The following is an 18,531-nucleotide window of genomic DNA, read 5'->3' as shown; positions in this document are numbered from 1 at the left end:
TGTTTACAACGCGGTCTAGGATTGTGTCCAAATTTATCTCTAACTTGCCTCTAAATTATCTCACTTTACTCACATTTTACTAGGCCTTATTATTATCAAGCCCAAATTTAAGGCCCAAAAGCATATTTTCTACTTATATTTCAGCACATTTCTATTTAACATAAGCAAATATCATCTACAGCTGGAGGGGCTGAAATCACAGCAGTATTTTCATTGGTCATCAGACAACAAACATACATTTTATTGGCTTGCCAGAGAGGGAAGCACCCTGTGCTTGCCTCTATTTTTGTTACATACTTACATTTGCAAAAAGAAAAGGAGTACTTGTGGTTAGAGACTAACCAATTTATTCTCTAAGGTGCCACAAGTACTCCTTTTCTTTTTGCAAATACAGACTAACACGGCTGTTACTCTGATACTTACATTTGTTTCCCATTTTTAAAGACGTTGCACTTCACTTTTACAATTCCTCAGTGTTTTTGTCATGCTGCAGTTCACCATTTTTGTGCCCTACCACCCTAGTTGGGCCCATCCCTTTGGGGAAGATATTCTTGAGTGTTTTAATGTTCCAGTATTTAAAGGGATAGGCAACTAATACATTTAAACACTAGACTGTAGTCTGCAGTTGGGGTGAGGGCATTGCTTGGCATATCTGCTTAATAGAGGTTTTTTTTCTATCCCATAGACACGCCAAAGATCACAGCCACATGGATTTAATTTCTGTACTTCTGCCACTTCTCCGCTGACCAAATCTATTTCGCTAATGACAATCACTCAACCAGGACTAGACAGTGAGTAAACATGACTTTCCATATGCAGTATTCATGTATCCCTTGCTAACTCCCCAAGATAGAATCCCCCCAACTTTTTCTGTCTTTCTTTCTGTCTTATTACTTGAAGTAGAGGTACGCTTCTCTACTGCATTTAATTACAAAAAAGGGGCATCTCTCATTTTTAGACCCAAATTTACCACCTTGCATACATAGAATTATTTTACTCTGTTAACATAAATTATTGGTATCAGAACTGATGTTTCTTGAGTATATTGTAAAAAACTGATTATGTTCATGATAAATCCTATATCCTTTTTGAATTTCTTCCTCTGCTGTTACTATAGTGCTTCCTCATTTGAGGTATTTCTTTTCCGTATCTTGGAGAGTTGAGAGATGTAGAGATATGGAATCTGAATCATCTGTATCCTTCAGGAGAAAAGCCATAAGACTACTCTTAAGGCCGGAGAGGGAATGTCTTCATGATATTTGTTCTCTAAAGGAGTTTATTCATTAATATTCCTGTTACCCAAATCAACCTTTCTGTGGGTTGAAGGGCATAACTTCAAGTTGCATGCTTTGAGGAGAAGCAACAGATGCAGAAGTGAAATGTCAAAAGTCTGGGGTGCTTTTCTTAAGTTAATTTCAGTGAAAAGAATAAGTAGTTTGCAAAGTCTTCTTTATTCCAGATGTACTTGAGAAGATCACACACTTCTTATCCTCACTAAGTGTTGGCCAGGCAGTATGTTTGGTCTGCTTTTATACAATTCCTCATTGGCTTTATGAGACCAGCTCTGAGCTTTTTCTCATTACTGAAATGCATATGATCTATGGTTGATTCTTCAGTCTTTACATATTGTGGATTACATTTTACTAAAAATAACCTGTCTGTTTTTGGCCCATTTGTCAAAATCATCCAAACAAAGTTAACAGTTACACCAGAGATTTGTTTGGCCTTACATTTATAAAAAACAATTCTGTCTCACCTAGATTCATCATGGGGCTCCTCCCCAGAACTCAGTGACAAAACAGCCATTCAGTGGGATCATCACACCCAAAAGGACCTGTTCCTAGCAAAAAGACATGCTTTAAAGTAGAGAGTTTTATTTCGTTTGGAAGCTTACAGGGAGAACCATACAGAGAGGGTGCCTTGTGACATTTTTAAGTTCAGTGCCCTCATTCTTCCATGATTAATAAGCATGTGGCTTAAAGGATGTGTCCCATAGCAACAGTAACCAAAACACCACGAAATCCATCCAATAAAAAAAACTACATCTTACTCTATATTATGTCATACCCTGTTTCCTCTTTTTGCTCAAGCCCTTCATTTTTTCTTTTAAGTAAACAGTTTGTTGGCATCATTTCCAGTTGCTAACCAAACACTCTAAATAGCACAGTCCCAAAAAACCAGACTTTTTTAGAGGACAAGAAAGCTTGGCAACCTAATGCTTTTCTCCCCATTACTTGGAAACTTTCTGTAGGGCTCACTGAGGAGATTGCATCAGGAGAAGACTTACGTCACCTCACTTTCAAGTAAACTCCGACCCATTTCATAAAAATGTTTCCCTCATAATGCACATTACAGGTACCAGCAAGACCTGAACTGGGAGCAGATAAACTTGGTCACAAATCCCTCCCTTTGTTTTTGTCTAATTAACGTCAGCCCAACCAGAGCACACTATATATGCAGGGAATGAAAGTGGTAACTCAAACAGGAGGCTATGGAAATTGAATACTGTTAATCAAACCAGTTTAGGGTGGAATAGTAGGGTCAGTCTGGTGGCTAGAGCTGGGCCAAATTATGGGCCTAAATTTTCAAGACTATCTAACTTTCTGAGTGGCTAATTTGAGATACCTTAGAGAAGCCTGATTTACACTCAGCACTTTCTGAAAATCAGGTCCCTTTAAGATGTTTGAAGTTAGACAGCTAAAAAGTAAGGCATCCAAACTCATTAGTCATTTTGAAAATTTTTGTCATAAGGTCTGTTCGTAGCTCTGCCACTTATGAATGTGGAAACTTGAGCAAAACACTTCACCTTTCAGTGTCTCCATATCATCATCATCATGGCAAATACCAAAGTGATGTAGCCTCCTTGTAGAACAAGCGCCACCCGGATCAATCTTTAGCAAGGTCATCTTTAAAAGAGGCAGGATGATGATTCTTACCAGCCCAAGGGTGTGTTGAGTCTTAATGTTGGAGAAGTGCTTTTGTGCCTTTTGTTGGAGGATCTCACGGTATAATACATAACTTCTATTGGATTTCCAAAACTGAACATCGATCTGTTCATTACTGCATACTTAGTTATACAAGAATAAATCTTGGTGATTTCATAGAAGTAAATAAAGTAAATAAAATCTAGAACAAGTTTAATTGTCCATGATTATTCTGTCCACTTGAATAATTTTATAAGAACCCAAGAACAGCCATACTGGATGAGACCAAAGGTCCATCTAGCCCAGTATCCTGTCTTCCATCAGTGACCAATGCCAAGTGCCCCAGAGGGAACGAACAGAACAGGTGGTCATCGAGTGATCCATCCCCTGTCGCCCATTCCCAGCTTCTGGCAAACAGAGGCTAGGGACACCATCCCTGTGCATCCTGGCTAATAGCCATTGATGGACCTAACCTCCATGAATGTATCTAGTTCTTTTTTGAACCCTGTTATAGTCTTGGCCTTCACAACATCCTCTGGCAAGGAGTTTCACAGGTTGACTGTGCATTGCCTGAAGAAATACTTCCTTTTGTTTGTTTTAAACATGCTGCCTATTGATGTCATTTGGTGACCCCTAGTTCTTGTGTTATGCTAGATGATATAAAATAAAGTGTATCCCAAACACTAAAAGGTGCCTGGATGGGAAGAAAACAGCTTGTTTTGCACAAAAGCTTTAAAAACAAAACCCAACTGGGTAAATGTTTGGGGGATTTTGGCCTGATTTTGGTCTCTGCATGTGCTTTGTCATGTGTTGGTTTGGGAGCTGGTTGTAGAGTTGCACTTCCTCTAATCCCTCCAGATCTGTTGTTCCTGCCGCATCCACACTATCCTGAAGGAGTTGGCTGACGTGCACTTAGCATTCACAAATGCTAATGCTGCAGCATTTTATATAATCAGAGAGTTCACAAGAGCCGTTGGCTGGAATATGCTGAAGGCTGCTCCCAATTTTGGAATAACACATTTCCAGGGAGGAGAATTGTTACAAAGTCAGGAACTTCTAAAAATAAAAATAACTAAACTGAAGCAGGAACTAAGCCATGCCTGGGGAGCCTGTTCTCTCTACACTTAAAATATTGCGGCTCATCTTTGCTCTTTGAGAATAGTCTGACAAGATAGTAACCTAAAAAGGAGAAAAAATAATTATTCACCATCGTGGTTTTCAGAGCCAAGATGCAGGGAACATGAGCGATTTGTTTGTCCATCAGCAAGTTTAAGAGGATATATGAATAAAACAAAAACTTAATTTTGTCTGCAAATGTCCCAGCTAAATGCCTTCCACTGGGAAATGCATCTCTGAGTGTTTTGCATTAAGCAGTGCCATTGGTTCTTGAGTGTGTCACATGACCTTGACCAGTCCTTCCCATGCGTGGGCATATTGTCCAGTGACAGAGAAAGCACTGCGGGAGATTTTTCATCATGTTGCTTGTTTTGTCTGGGTAATCCTGTGCATTCCGAATTTCCATTTTGTCTTAAGGTACAGAACCAAAAATATACAAGAGACTCTTTATAAATGGTCAAAAAGACATTTGTGTTTTCTTCTCAGTTGTTTCTTTAAAACTGAAATTTGGTTCCTTAGCATTTGTTTCCTCTATTGTGCATGCAGGCACGCAAGTTTATGTGTGACAAAGGATTGCTCACAAGTTCTAGGATATATGCGCTGATTTGTTATTGTGGCGTTGCTCAGAAAGGCAGAATTTTGTTGTAGGCATTGCTAGTATGCTTAAGAAAATAAAGCATTAAAGCTTTTATTGTTTTGTGTGGTAAAAGGCATGAAGACTCAAAAGAATTACAATGATTTTGAAGAAAGGTTTTTAAAAGATAGGTCAATTTTCCCCCCCACCAGTTGTTCCTGTAGGTTACTAACTATGTTACCTCCCTATTTTCTTTAGTAACTTCTTGCAGCTAACTTCTTGCAGCTAACTGCAGTATTCCAAATTGATGTGCTATCTTATGTCTGCTTGGTTGCTCTTTAAAGAAAAGGCTACTTTTGCATGACTCTAAATTGCACTGAAAAGCAATTCCTCTCCATAAATCCGTAAAACTATGCACGTTTCAAGTTGAGTATCAGTCTTCCCTCTTTCTCCTTTTTGCCTCTATTTTCATATATGGAAAATCCCTGTAGTGTTTAATAGAAAATAATAGTCACTCTACAGTACTTAATAGGGAATCATATCTGTGCTGTAGAATTCTGTAGTATGGCTAGAAACTTACAGGATTTAATAGAGAATCATACTCATCCTACAGGTTTGTTAAGAGTAACTTTATAGAGTCCTACTAAATTGATATTGTTTTATCCCTATTAAATTCCATAGTTCTTTTCCATTAGAGCTATTATGCCTGATAGGACACTATGCCTCTATTTCAAGAAAACTACTCTCTTTAGCCAAAGATTAGATGGTCTCCTGCTATTAAGACACTTCTCTTAAAATACATTAATTTAAAAAGCAAGTGCAGTAGAATGCTCCTCCTCTGTGGAGATTTACGAGAGTACTGAAATATCCTGGGAGTCATTGGCCCTGGTTCCTAGGAAAAAAAACAGACCAGGAGAGAAACATTGTCATTTCACAAACTCCATTAAAATAAAAAAAAGCAAAACATTTAAGTATGTGACAGAATTATACTTATGAGTTTTTGCTAGCTTCAGTCCTGTTACAGGGGTCCACATCACGAAATAATTTGGCGCCCTAGTTGGCAGACTCATTGAAGTTGGACTGAATAGGTCATAGAGATTCATCCTCCCTATAAGTAGTTCCTGTAGAAGATGAGGTATGCACTTCGAAAAGAACAGGAGAAGGAAGGCTGCTGCTGTGAATGCTATATTGTTTGAAAGATAAACTAGGGCGTTTAGCGCCTTTCACAAGCATAAAATTAACTGGATCTTTTAAGAGTGGCAATGGTGGCAACAACACTAAATAAATAAAGCCAACAGTTCAGCAACACTATATGGCTATAATAGCACCTGGTGTGCCACTTTACAAGTATTTTGAGACATTAAAATGGATTCCCTGGCAATTATCTCAATAAGTTCAGTAGGTGCTATTTATTCTGGGATGCGTTAGGTGAATTTTACTGTATTTGGAAACATAATTGTTCAAATATATTATCCTGTTGAGCACTGCTACAGAAAGCTGCCAGTGAAAATAAGAGAAGCCTTGACCCCACAGTTATGCATGGAATTAAACTTGCACCTTTTAAAATAAAAATGAAAATATGCTGAATTCTTTGCTGCCCATGCCTTTTCTGAAACCAGCTGCTCTGCAGACGTTTATTTTGCTTTCTTTTTAGTTTGCTTTTGGCTGCTTTCCTCTCCTTTTTATTATTAAATACATTTTCATGCATGCTCTAATGTCTGCTGTTAACCCACTTCTCAGCCCAGAGACGGACTCGACCATCCGGACGAATCTCCTTCTCCTTCAACATCTCTCCGCTCATCCCTAAGTCTAAAACTCTCTTTTCTATTGGCTCTTCTTCCAGTGATGAGGAGGAGGAGGAGTTGGATAGTAAGTAATCATTTTACATGAACTGCAGCCATTATGCGTGGAGGTAAAGGAAAGGTATTTCTGCTTTTTACACCTGGCTGTTTTAGCTTGTGAGCATTAAACTAATCTTTCCATTGCATGATGCCTAACAGCTTCACCTTCGCCATTGTGTCTAAATGCTTCAGTAACAGCAGAATGAAAGGATTCTAATCGAAAGTCTTTAATATTCCAACACTTTGACTTCTCAGCTAATTAGTTTTTGACATGTTCACAATATTCTTCCTTTCTGACACATCAAGGAGGCTTTATAAAGGTTGATTGTAACAGGTCAGTAAGTGTGGTGTACCTACTGCCATGAGAATGAGAAATACCGTTGTTGATCTTTCAAAAAAACTGTTGTATTGTGGTTTTTCCAGCACGCTGGGAATATCAGTAGAGATGGGACCCCAAACCATGCGTGTGGATCTGAATGCTCATAAACTGCACTGGTGAGCGTTTGTCCGCTATGGGCATTTGCAGTCTGAGCATTGATTCAGAATAGAATTTCACACCTGCCCCTGTTATCTGGTGAGTTAAAAGCACACATCTGAGCCAAACACGTTCAAAATTCGGGGGTTCAAAATCTGGATCCAGATTTTCTGGTTGAGGCCACACCTGTAGTGTTTTTCCCTCCAGGACAAAGATGTCCATGCAATGATTTTGGTTTTTGGTTGGTTGATTGGGTTTTTTTATTATGGCTTACCCCTCTCATTGTAGTAAAAGGGACTGCTCTCCATCCAACCTAAAAAAAAAAATAGTCATCCTGCCAGAAAGCAGAGTGACCATTTAAAATCAGAATAGCTCAGACTGTCTTGTGTTTTTTCCCTCAACCATCCACTAATGACCAGTGAGCTTTAAAAATTGAGTTTATTACTGCCCCAGAACATAAAAATGTTCCGTAAGCTGGGGGCTCATCACTTGGAAATGAGAGAGGAGGAGAAAGACCTGGTTGTATTAATCATCTGTAGGAAGACTGTGAGCCACCAATGTAATGCAGCCACAGAAAAAACAAATGCGCTCCTAGGATGTATCAAGTGAGCTATTTCCTGTAGAGATAGGGAAGTATTAATGCCATTGTAAAAGGCACTGATAAGACCTCATCTACAATACTATGTACAGTTCTGGTCACCCTGTTGAAGAAATATGAGTTCAGACTGGAACAGGTGCAGAGAAAAGGGCTACTAGGATGATCGGGGAATGGAGAGTCGATCTTACAAGACAAGACTAAAAAGAGGGTGGCTTGTTTAGCCTGTCAAAAACAAAGGCTGAGAGGGGATACAGTTGCTCTATCTAAATACATTGGGGGTAAACATCGAAGTGGGATATGAGCTATTGCAATGTTTTAGAACAAATGGGTATAAATTGACCATGAATAAATGTAGCTGAAAATGAGAAGGTTTCAAACCATCATAGAAGTGAGGTTTTGGAACAATAGTAGTATAGGATGCAAACTATCACACTGCTTTGAAGATAGAACTTGACACGTTTATAATCTGATTATATGATGGATTTGCCCGCGATAACAGGAGACTGGACTCAGTAACCCAGGAGGACCTATGTCCTGTGCTCCTACTTCCCTTGGTGTTTGTTGTAATCCCTCTCATTCAAACAGTTCTGTGATGGCTTTATATAAAGGTTGCTTTAACCACACATATTTTTAGATACAATAACCCTAGGCTTGTATTTTTTCTACCTCTCCAGGGCTCATGTCTGACAGAGGAGATGGATGCATTTACTTTCAGATCAAGTGTGCATTTTAATTACCTTCCTCCAATATCTCCACACCCCAACTTTCCTTTGGAATTAGCTGCAGTTAGTCTGACACAATCATATATTTAGATGGGTTTTTTTTGTTTTTTGGACAAGTTGTAGATTTTAGGTGGGTAAATTATTACCTGACGAGCTGGTCTGTACTTTTTACACCAAGTTTAGTTGGTTGTGAGCAGACTTTTGGAATTCTTTGGTCCCCTTAAATTTAATGACTACCTGTCTTAGGGCGCTGCAAGCTGCTTTCTGTCATTCAGGCATTCTCATTGGAATATGCCAATCCTGCAGCTTCTTCCTGTATCATGAAACTTATGAATTATTTTAAGTCCATCTACAATATGAAATTATTGTTGATGGTGAAGGTTCAGATGTTCAGATGAGCACCCAAAAGTTTGGCTGCTTATCCAGACTCATTGGAGTTCCACAGTGGGGCTGGAAATCTCACAAGAACAGATGTTTTCAGGTGCTATCCAGTCAGGGCACAGATGAGATTTTCTTGCTGTTGCCCAGCACGTCCGCTTTTGGTTCCAGGCAGAGCCAGGAAGCACCGGGCTAGAGGGAATACAGAAAATATGGAGGGAGGAAAATCTTGCTATCCATCCCTCTGTCTTTATAGCGAATATAACAGGTATCTGAATGCTGTCACACAGTCCTTTTTGAAAAAGTTTCGTTTTAGGTTTAGTAAAAACCAGTTTAGTTCAAAATTTGGGTTGGTTCTTATTTTTTCTGGGTCGGTTTGCACACCACTATCAGTGATGCTCTCTGTTCAAGATAAAGTACCGGCTCACAATACGGGATGAACAGCCACTGAACAGTTGAAATGCCATGCAGCTCAGGGATTCTCAGAAATGCTGAAAACTGGATCATGAACAACAAATTATTGCAGCTCTTGCTTAAATGTTGCTTCATCCGACTTATTCTGGTGACGGGATAGGATGGTTAAATACTTCATAGGTTTTATATGGAGTGTTTAAATTCAATCAAGGAAGATGATTGTTAAATATAGAGAGAGTGAGCGAGCAAAGAGGCTTAACCTGTGTTGAAGAGCAGAGTCCACTAGGAAGTTCACCATGGACAACCGTTTGAGCCTTTAAATTACTTGTTCAGTGCTTAGATACTCAGGGAATAGGCACTGTTCAAAAACCTGAGATAGATAGTAAATAGTATGGAGTTTGACTGAATGAATATCATTGCACTGTACTATATGATGGATTTGCTAGTCTAAAGGCTCAACAGGGGACATACAAAAAGGCTCCTCTAAACCAGGACTATGTGACCAGGTTAGGCCACTGTTTAATTCATGAATATCCAAGAATGAAAGGTAAAAAAAAATAGCCTTCTCTCATGCTATTCTAGGAACTGTAGTCAGTAATTGAGACTGTATTTATTTATTTTAGAAATGGGGATGGGACGATCCTGAATAAATGTGTTTTTTTTAATAAACTGGGTACTAATCTGCCCTTTGCTTCAGATGCCAAGTGCTAAGTTCGTTTGCATTAGCTCATAGCTCTAACTTCTGTTAACAGTGTTTGAAGCTAAAGTACCATTGTTCTTGTGGCAATTACAAAATCCTAATAAGAAGACCAGCTACGTTGCTTGCTGTCATTGTAGCATGTTTGAAAATACTTTAAAGGGGTCCTTTAGAGTCCTGCCATGCCTAGTTCCCGGAGAAAGGATCCAGCATCTTTCTCCATCTGAATTGATTTATTTGGATTTTTTAGCACTCCCAGATACTAAGCAGCTACTCAGTAACATCTAGCATTAGCTAGATAATCTGCTCGAAGCAAACTGTGTAGGCAGGTTTCTTGGTGAACAAGGGGAATTTGTGTCACTGGAGGACTTCAGTAGCATGTTGTACATCATTTTTTCCTAGAGCACAATTTTGGGTGATTAAGCCCTGCCTCTGCAGACATTTCAATGGAAAAATTAATAAGGCTTCTCTTGTTTCCTTTATCCTTTTATTACATGCCTAAGGGTTGTGAAGGGAAAATGAACTATAATTTTATCAACTAGAATTCTGTTTTATACATGAAACAAGGACGTATCTTACAATAGATTCATTCTGATGCAGTATAAATAAAAGTGCTGAGGCAAAGTCTCTCATTTTCACCTATTGTAATTAAATTAGCAGTTTGGAATTATGTACCCTTAATGCACCAGTGAGGATCACAGATTCACATCCTTTGCCTTACAGCTGGTGAATGATAAAACTGCTAAGCAACCCACCTCGTTTTCCACCTCTGTCACTAACTTGGAATCCCACGGGCTGTGGTGAACGTTCTTTCCCCGGGCACACGAAGAAACATATCTGAACCCTTAACTTCTAAACAGTCCCCTCTTTTTCATAAACTACCTGAATCCAGGAACTATATTTTTAGCACTACTGTGGGCAAGACTTCACAGTCTAACGTTTTCGTTTAATCTTTTCCAGGCACTCGATCGTTCAACAGCACCAGTAGTTCATTGTCTCAGAGGTACAGTACTGTGATTGTCTGATCTTTTCTCTGTTGAAATACCCAAAATATAGATCTGATTATTTTTTTAGAGGTATTGAGCACTCCTGTCCCCTCTTGACTTCAGGGGGATCTGCAAGTGCTCAGACCCTCTGAGAACCAGACCACTATTTCTGTAAGTTGAAGAACAGTTTAGAACTGTAAAATATTTCTTAACATTGCCACACTGTAAATGAAGACGGGTCCATCCATGCAACTGTCTTTTCCCTAACAGTTCTGGATTATTCTGGATGTTTAATGTTTATTCACAAATAAGAAAAGTTTGGAATATTATTATTTTTGTTATTAATCAGCATAAATTTACACAAGGCCCAAATATTATTCCCACTTTTTCCCTTTCCCTTTGTCTATTTTTTTATGATTGCAGAGATTCTCATGGTTTTTAGATATACTTTGTTCATCCTTGCATGGCTGTAAGCAGAGATCCTCTGTTCTGAGTGGATGCTTGCTTTAATAGTTCCTTTCTGCATGTGGCCAAGATAGCATTTTTGGCATTGAGGGACCTGGGTCTTTGATCTCTTCTTCATACTTTGTGCTACTTCTCCTGACAGTTCTGGCTTGTCTGACATGCCCAGAAGGCTCTTGAGCACCTTTTATTGCTGTTTTCCTCTCCCTTTGGTTTCTTCAGCTGACTATTTCACTTTTGTATTCTGGCATGTCTTGGAAAGATTGTGTATTTTATGTGGAATATGACTCCTTTATGTACATCCCTGCAGTGGTTCCTTTCCTTTTGGGGTGGGGGAGTGGAGGAGTGTTGGGGGGAGGAGATATTTTAGTTTTCCCCTTTGGAACTTAATTCTTACAGTGCATGCTGGGGATTTGGACAGGAAATGGTGCATGTTTTTATAGGACCCGGTGCCTGCTACCTCCGTAACGTAATAAAAATGCTCCTGTTTATTTGCACTGTGGTAGCACCTAGGAGCCACAATGATGGACCAAGGCTCCCTTGTGCTAGGCCAGGGATCGGCAACCTTTGGCACACGGCCCACCAGGGTAATCCCCTGCCGGGCTGGGCCGGTTTGTTTACCTGCCGCATCCACAGGTTCAGCCAATCGCAGCTCCCACTGGCTGCGGTTCGCCACTTCAGGCCAATGAGGGCTGCGGGAAGCAGCGGCCAGCACATCTCTTGGCCCACTCCTCTTCCTGCAGCCCTCATTGTCCTGGAACAGCGAACCGCGGCCAGTGGGAGCCGCGATTGGCCAAACCTGCGGACGCGGCAGGTAAACAAACCGACCCGGCCCGCCAGGGGGCTTACCCTGGCTGGCAGTGTGCCAAAGGTTGCCGATCCCTGTGTTAGGCACTGTACAGAGAGAACAAAAAGATGGTCCCTGCCCCACAGAGCTTATGATGTAACAGCCTTTTAAAATGTTCTTTAGTGCACAGCAGTGTGTTCTCTTCTGAAATCTCTGACATATCTTTCTATTTGCTGAGCGCCAGGACAATTGTTTTATCCACTGTCCCCACCACAATATGGTTTCCCTTTTGGCTTTGCATCCCATTTCACCAGCCCCTTCTGAAATTATTGATAGCTCGAAGTTTGACATGAAATGAACCTATAGATTAACACACAAATTGAGTCCTATTTTCTCTGTTTTAAGGGACCAGGAAAAGTTAGTAGTCTAGCAAAGATAATTTTTAACAAACGCGCTAATTAAATTGTACTGGAAAAATTGGGGGTACTTTATAGACAGGGTGCTTCCCAGTGGAGACTGTCCTTTGTGCAGATTTCACTACCTATCTTTCTTTATAACCATCTGCTCTGTGTGTGTTATGGAAAACAGCAATAGTTTATGCCGATAAATTAAGACTGGGTACGTGTAGCAGTACAGAATGGGCAATTGCTGACTACTGTGTTAATGAAAAGCTGTTTCTCCCTTAAAGCAGTAGAGGGCACAATGTCATTGTTTGAGACTGAAGTACTGAAATTTTACCAAAGAAACAGTCTCTTGCAATATGTGACTAAGTGGCTGATTTGTGTTTTCTCTTTAGCTTGTCATATTTCATATAAAAATGTAAATTGACCAATGACTCTGTTGGTTAGCTGCAATAGCTGGATGAAAAAGGTATTTGCTCTTTTAAAAAAACCAAGGTTTCCTCTCGAGTCTTTTTCCCTGCCCAGCATAATCTGGAAAAAAAGTAACATAAACAAAATCTACAGACTCTATCTTTTGGCTTTAGTGTGTCTGAAGAGAGCGGCAACTTCTTGCCTCCCAGCCCCTCCAGGAAAGATTTAGAAGGGAAAAGTGGAACAAAAGTCAGTCGCACCTTCAGCTACCTCAGGAATAAAATGTCCAGCAGCAAGAAGAGCAAAGTAAGTGGCATCTGGTGCCCATGTGTTGTTATTAATCATGTTTATTATGTTAGTGCCATGTGCTTGATGTTCACCTCCCTGTGAATAAGACTTCTTAGTGTGTTGTTGAGAGCTCCTAAATGAATCCTGTTAGCCTCAAAGAAATATGTTCAGTCTAACATAGTGCCTGGTGGTGAGCACCAGGAATTACCACTGATTTCAACGGGACTTGTAAATTTTTGGGATGTGGCCCATAGAATGAGTACCAAAGAGACATAAATGTAATGAAAACAAATTTAAATCTGATGTTTGGAAAACACTCCTTATTCTGATAAAACAAGCTGCTTTTGGTAAAAGGCAATAGATGCTCTTTCAAGGTATTTTAAATACTTCTAAAATCTCTGTCATGTCTGTAACAACCTCTGGGAAACTTGATGCTGAAGTTGATTTCCTTACAGAGTTTGATGTACTCTTGTGCTAGAAATATAACAAAAATAGAATCACAGACATTTAACAGAATCACAGACATTAGAGGTGGAAAAGACCTAATCTATCCTGTTTACTATATGCCCCAGCCAATGCAGGGCTGTTCTCTATAGTGCGTTTCCTAGTATTTTGCTCTCCAAAGGTTTCAGGGATTCAAGCTATGCAATGCCCACCATTTTCTTGGGGAGGTTATTCCACGATTTGATACATCCCATTGAAAGGTGGAGTTTTACCTGATATTCAGCCTAAATTTTCCTTTATGTAATGACATCCCATTGATCCTGAGAGACATTGGTTTGTTAACATGGGGGCTGAGCTGCTGACATGGATTTTTAGATTTATTTAGAATAGAGTTTTTTTGTTTTGTTTTTTTTGTAGAACAAAGCAGACTATGTAAACAGTTATATGGCGAGGGAGGAGAACTGGGTCAAAATGTAAGTGTATTACTCTGAAACTTGATAGAGAATGTGTCCTTTTAAGGAACCTGGTATTGAAAAAGCAAAATCAAATATCTAGAGTTCTACAGTTAGGCTTGCTGCTGGTCCCTATACGTAAAGGGGAAAAGCTATTTTGTCTGCAAGGATTTACCCAGCTCTGCACATCTTATTGTGACATAAGCTGTCACTGCCCAAGACAATAGTGCACTGCAGACCTTTCTACAAAACTGCAGTTTGTGCGTGCAAAGGAAAACTAGCAGAATTTGCAATACTAAACGGGAGTGATATAGTAATTTCCACCTCTCAGTTAAAAAGTGTCTGTGCTTTTAGCACCTGATCAGTGATTATTTAAAACATTAGCACCACTCCAAATTTCCAAAGCCCACAGATAAATGTACCATTCCATGCAGCTCTGAGAACTCTGGAGAATCCTCATTGGCTGGAGAGGTCAGTTTTCCTCCTAGTGAAACATTGCTGTGTAGGGGGGAAATAATTGTAAAAGCAAGTCGAGGCAATAATACAAACTAGCAAGAGGAAAAGGGTGGTGTATAAAGAATATAGCGCACATGCCTTTGTGCTCAGCGTGGGTACCAGTCCCACTCAGATTTTGCCTTCATACTTCTCTTCCTCATAGACTGTATTCAGCCACTGTAATAGTTCAACTGGCTGAATGTTCCCCAAAGCCTTTTTGTTTTTAAAGAGATACTGCCTCATAAGTAATGATGGATTTTTCCCTTACTACTGAGTGAGGGGAGTTTTTACAGTTATATTTTTGCATTTGCTGAGGGATTTGGATGGAGGTTTAGTTGAAGATATGAAACATTCATGGCCTCCATTAAATTTGAATCTCTGGAGCCAGTGATGCCTCTCGCTATGTAAGTGTGTTGCTATATTTTCAGTTCAGGCAAAACAGAATTGCTTGTCTGTCCCACATGTTCTTTATGGTCTCCTCTGGTCTCGTGGAGGACATGGCTCTTTAATAATAATACTAGAGACCTTGTCACAGCTTGCATGTTATGAACAAACAGTGACAAAGAATGTGTTGTGGTTGGCAACAAAAACTATTTGAGACGGTTCTGGTAGCACCACATATACTTGAGTTTGCCCAGCACTTCCCGTTATAAGAGACGGTTGCCAGTTGCTCATAACTTTGCTCGACTAGAACAGATTGCAGTGAAATGCTATGTTGGGTGCCTCCCCTGAGTGTTTGGGGTTTTTTTAGTTTCAGCTGAAATACTCCAGTCTTTTACAAGAACAAGATTAGGGGGAAATACTTTCTTTCGCTGGTGTTGAAAACGTTCTTACAGTTGGTTCATTGAGAAGCTCCAGCATCTCCATGCATTGGAGCAAAAATTTGTAGTCTGGCAGAAGGTTTGCCTTTGTCAGGAATATACCTCTTGCTTTTCTCCTGGGAAAAATGCCCACATTTGCCAAGTTATAAGCTTTTGAAGAATATCAGTTTGCACATGCTCAGTAGAGACATGATAATGTTTGACAGCTAATTTCAGCAAAATTTCCCTCTCCACTGAGAATGCTGCAGCACAAAGGCAGCATAGGGGGAGCCAGACTTTTCCTGCAGTTGGTCCTAGATTAAGGAGAGACACTGGAAATAAGAGCAGGGAGTCTGTCTTGCTTGCGTTTTCACTGTTGGGCCCAGGCAGCTTGGAGGACGAAGCACCATGATTCAAATGCTGAGGGAACAAGGGTCCATACCTGGAGGGCAAAGGGAGTAGATTGGGACAAGGAGCCTTGGGGCAAAGGTACATGGGAGGGCAGGGGGCTGACATCAGACTAGGAACTAGGGAGAGGCTGGGACTAACTGCTTTGAGCAGGGGTTGGACTAGATGACCTCCTGAGATCCCTTCCAACCCTGATACTCTATGGTCAAGGAGACTGGCAGTCAGTAGGGTAGGAGAGACAGATCAGATAAAGAGCGGAACTGGGACTGGCTGAGCAAAGGGACTTGGAACCCGAGGGGGAGGGGAACTGAGATCAAATGGGGAGCCCGATGATTGGAAAGACTGGCACTGGCTGGGCAAGGAGCCAGGAAACAAAGACTGGGATTGGGAGCCGTGGTGGAGGAAGGAATGGAACTCAGACATGGACCCCAGAGTGGGATACTAGGACTCTCTGTGCAAGGGTGAGCTCAGGAGACTGAGATCAGATGAGGAGCATGAGTATGGAAGCGCGGAGGAGAAAACATGGGATTGGGAAAGGGATGGGGCAAAAAGTGCCAAGCTTGTGGGGGTGGAAGGAACAAAGGCAGAAAGGTCTATGACCACTAGACCACATTCCCTGTCAGAACCGGAAGTGGAACCCCATGATTCATGAGTGTCCCCATTCCTCTGCTGTCAGCAAATAGCTGTGAAACCCACAGGCAAAGTATGTGTTTCAGCCCCCCTCTACTGTCTGGTTCTCATAGAGCAGTGGTTCTTAACCTTTACTGCACCCTGCACCCCTTTGGTTCTCAAAATATGTTCTCGCACCCCTTATCAAAAATCATTGAAATGGGTCCGTTCTTTAAACCTAGATATATCATAACTATAGAATGAAAGAGAGAGAATTATATACATATAAACGTAGGTTTGATGAAACAAAGTAGTTGTACTTAAGTGCCTGTGGTTAATTTGTGTTTTCGATAATTTACCTTCTAAAAAAATCTGGCATGTCTCGCACCCCCAGAAAGGGCATCTTGCACCCCAGGTTAAGAACCACTGTCATAGAGGATGACCGTATTCTACTTTTATCAGTTACTCCATTCGTTCAAGTGGTAGAGGTCTGTGCTATAGGTCTAAGTGTCAGTATGGTTCCATATGGTGGGATTTCTGGTTTTCCAGCTTTTTAAAGACATAGCAAATTGCACAGGAAAAATGACACTGAAAGAACATTAAGGTTGCAAAGTCAAACACTCAAAAGTTAGGCATAATACCACATCACCTTGCAAGGGGCTGTGAAAATTAATTCGTTAACGTTTGTGAAGCACTCAGATACTGTAATGGTGAGTGCCATTCCAAAATTTAAAAGGAAATTAATAATTCTTCATTCAGAGCAGGGTTTGAATAATGTGCTGTAAATAGGGTGTGGGACCGCACATTGAACAATGGGGATAAAGCAAAATATTGAATAATTGCTTGTTCAATGAGCATCATCCATCCTGTGCACTGAATGAGTCCTCTGGAAAAAACAGTATATGATATGATATATAATAAGACTATATCATAATGCATATGCACCAGGAAGCTGAAATAAGGTAGCATAAGCAGCTTTAATTCTGCCATGCCCTAATTTTTGAGTGCTTGACTTTCCAAACTTAACATTCTTTTAACGTAGGTCTTTGTGTGGTAATACAATAAATGCACAATAGTGCAGTCATCTCTGGTGCATCATCTAGAGATTGTGACATCTTTAGCCCTTATGCAAGGGAGACCAGTTCCCGTTTGTTGATCTATCTCGACAGGATGCATGCTGTGGTCATAGACAACCCCAGAGCTGCATCAGATTATGACAAGTTCAAAAGAATATGATAACTGTCCCTGTTCTCCAGTGCAAAGTTCAATATGAGAGAATATATTTATATAGAACCCTTCATACAAACCACTTGTGAGAATTTGTGAAGTATGTACAGTTGGGGGATTTGCTGACAGTCCTTGCCATAAGGTAAGAACTGGGAGATCATAGTTGGTCACAGTTGTATATAGAGAAAGATTCTAAGATTCTGTTAGGATGAGGGATAAGACAGTACATGGAGAATGCACATTGGGATACTTCCCGTATCTTCATCTATTAAACCAAAGGCCACAGAGACTGCCACATGCTGGCTTATTTGTTCACTTTAAAACCTTCTGATAAAACAAGAGTCCCTCCAAGATGGTAAACACAATTTGCTTTTTAAAAGCTCGCAATAGCTAGCAGCTTTGACTTTTTACTAATTGGCAATGCAGAGTGATATCCAAGTCAAACACTTTTTTTTTTTTCTTCTTGCTTCGGAATATTTTTGTGTTAATTACTGCAATTTTATACAGTAAGCCTGAGAAACACGGGTTCAAGTTCCTCAGAGAACTGGATCATCTCAGAGAAGAAGAGTTTTTTAGATTAAAACATGAAAGACAAAAAACAACCCTTGAAAGAGGAAGTGGAACAGGAAGATTTGGTTGTTTCTTCTAACTGTTTCTAGTAGAGCAAGAGCTATAAACATACAGTTACTCCTAACAGATTTTGCTCTGCTCAGAACTTGGTTTTAGATAATGCAGTTTTCTAAGATCAGTTGTAAAATAAGCTTTCTGACGAAGACCATGACCAATGTATTTTTTTTTAAAATTATGTTAACAACAATGCAAAAAGAGACATATAGGCACAAGGGAAATTAAACATGAAGGGGGAATAGATAAGTGGGTAATTTTACCAGTGAGTCTAGTGTGCCACATCATGTTACTTCAGTTTTACACTGGTGAAACTCCATTCAACTCAATTGCATGTAATGGTTCATATACACACAATCTCTACTGTGTGATAGTGCGCTTAGTTAGAAAAATATTCA

General features: G+C 40.1%; 1 protein-coding gene across 16 annotated transcripts in view; it reads left to right on the top strand.

Annotated features, from left to right (window-relative positions):
- Positions 1–18,531, top strand: part of AKAP13 (A-kinase anchoring protein 13) — a 323,045-nt gene that overhangs the window by 255,850 nt on the left and 48,664 nt on the right. For 8 of the 16 annotated variants that reach the window (XM_043524664.1, XM_043524671.1, XM_043524667.1 and 5 more), the window contains 4 exons: positions 686–791; positions 6,355–6,483; positions 10,700–10,742; positions 12,960–13,092. In XM_043524664.1, the coding sequence (XP_043380599.1) occupies positions 686–791; positions 6,355–6,483; positions 10,700–10,742; positions 12,960–13,092 (411 nt within the window). The remainder of the gene's footprint in view (positions 1–685; positions 792–6,354; positions 6,484–10,699; positions 10,743–12,959; positions 13,093–18,531) is intronic. The other 8 variants (XM_043524676.1, XM_043524674.1, XM_043524677.1 and 5 more) reach the window with 1 other exon arrangement.

Source organism: Chelonia mydas, chromosome 10 (genome assembly GCF_015237465.2).
Source record: "Chelonia mydas isolate rCheMyd1 chromosome 10, rCheMyd1.pri.v2, whole genome shotgun sequence".
NCBI lineage: Eukaryota > Metazoa > Chordata > Testudines > Cheloniidae > Chelonia > Chelonia mydas.
Note: the sequence above shows the minus strand (reverse complement) of the source record. Positions and strands in the feature narration are given on the sequence as shown.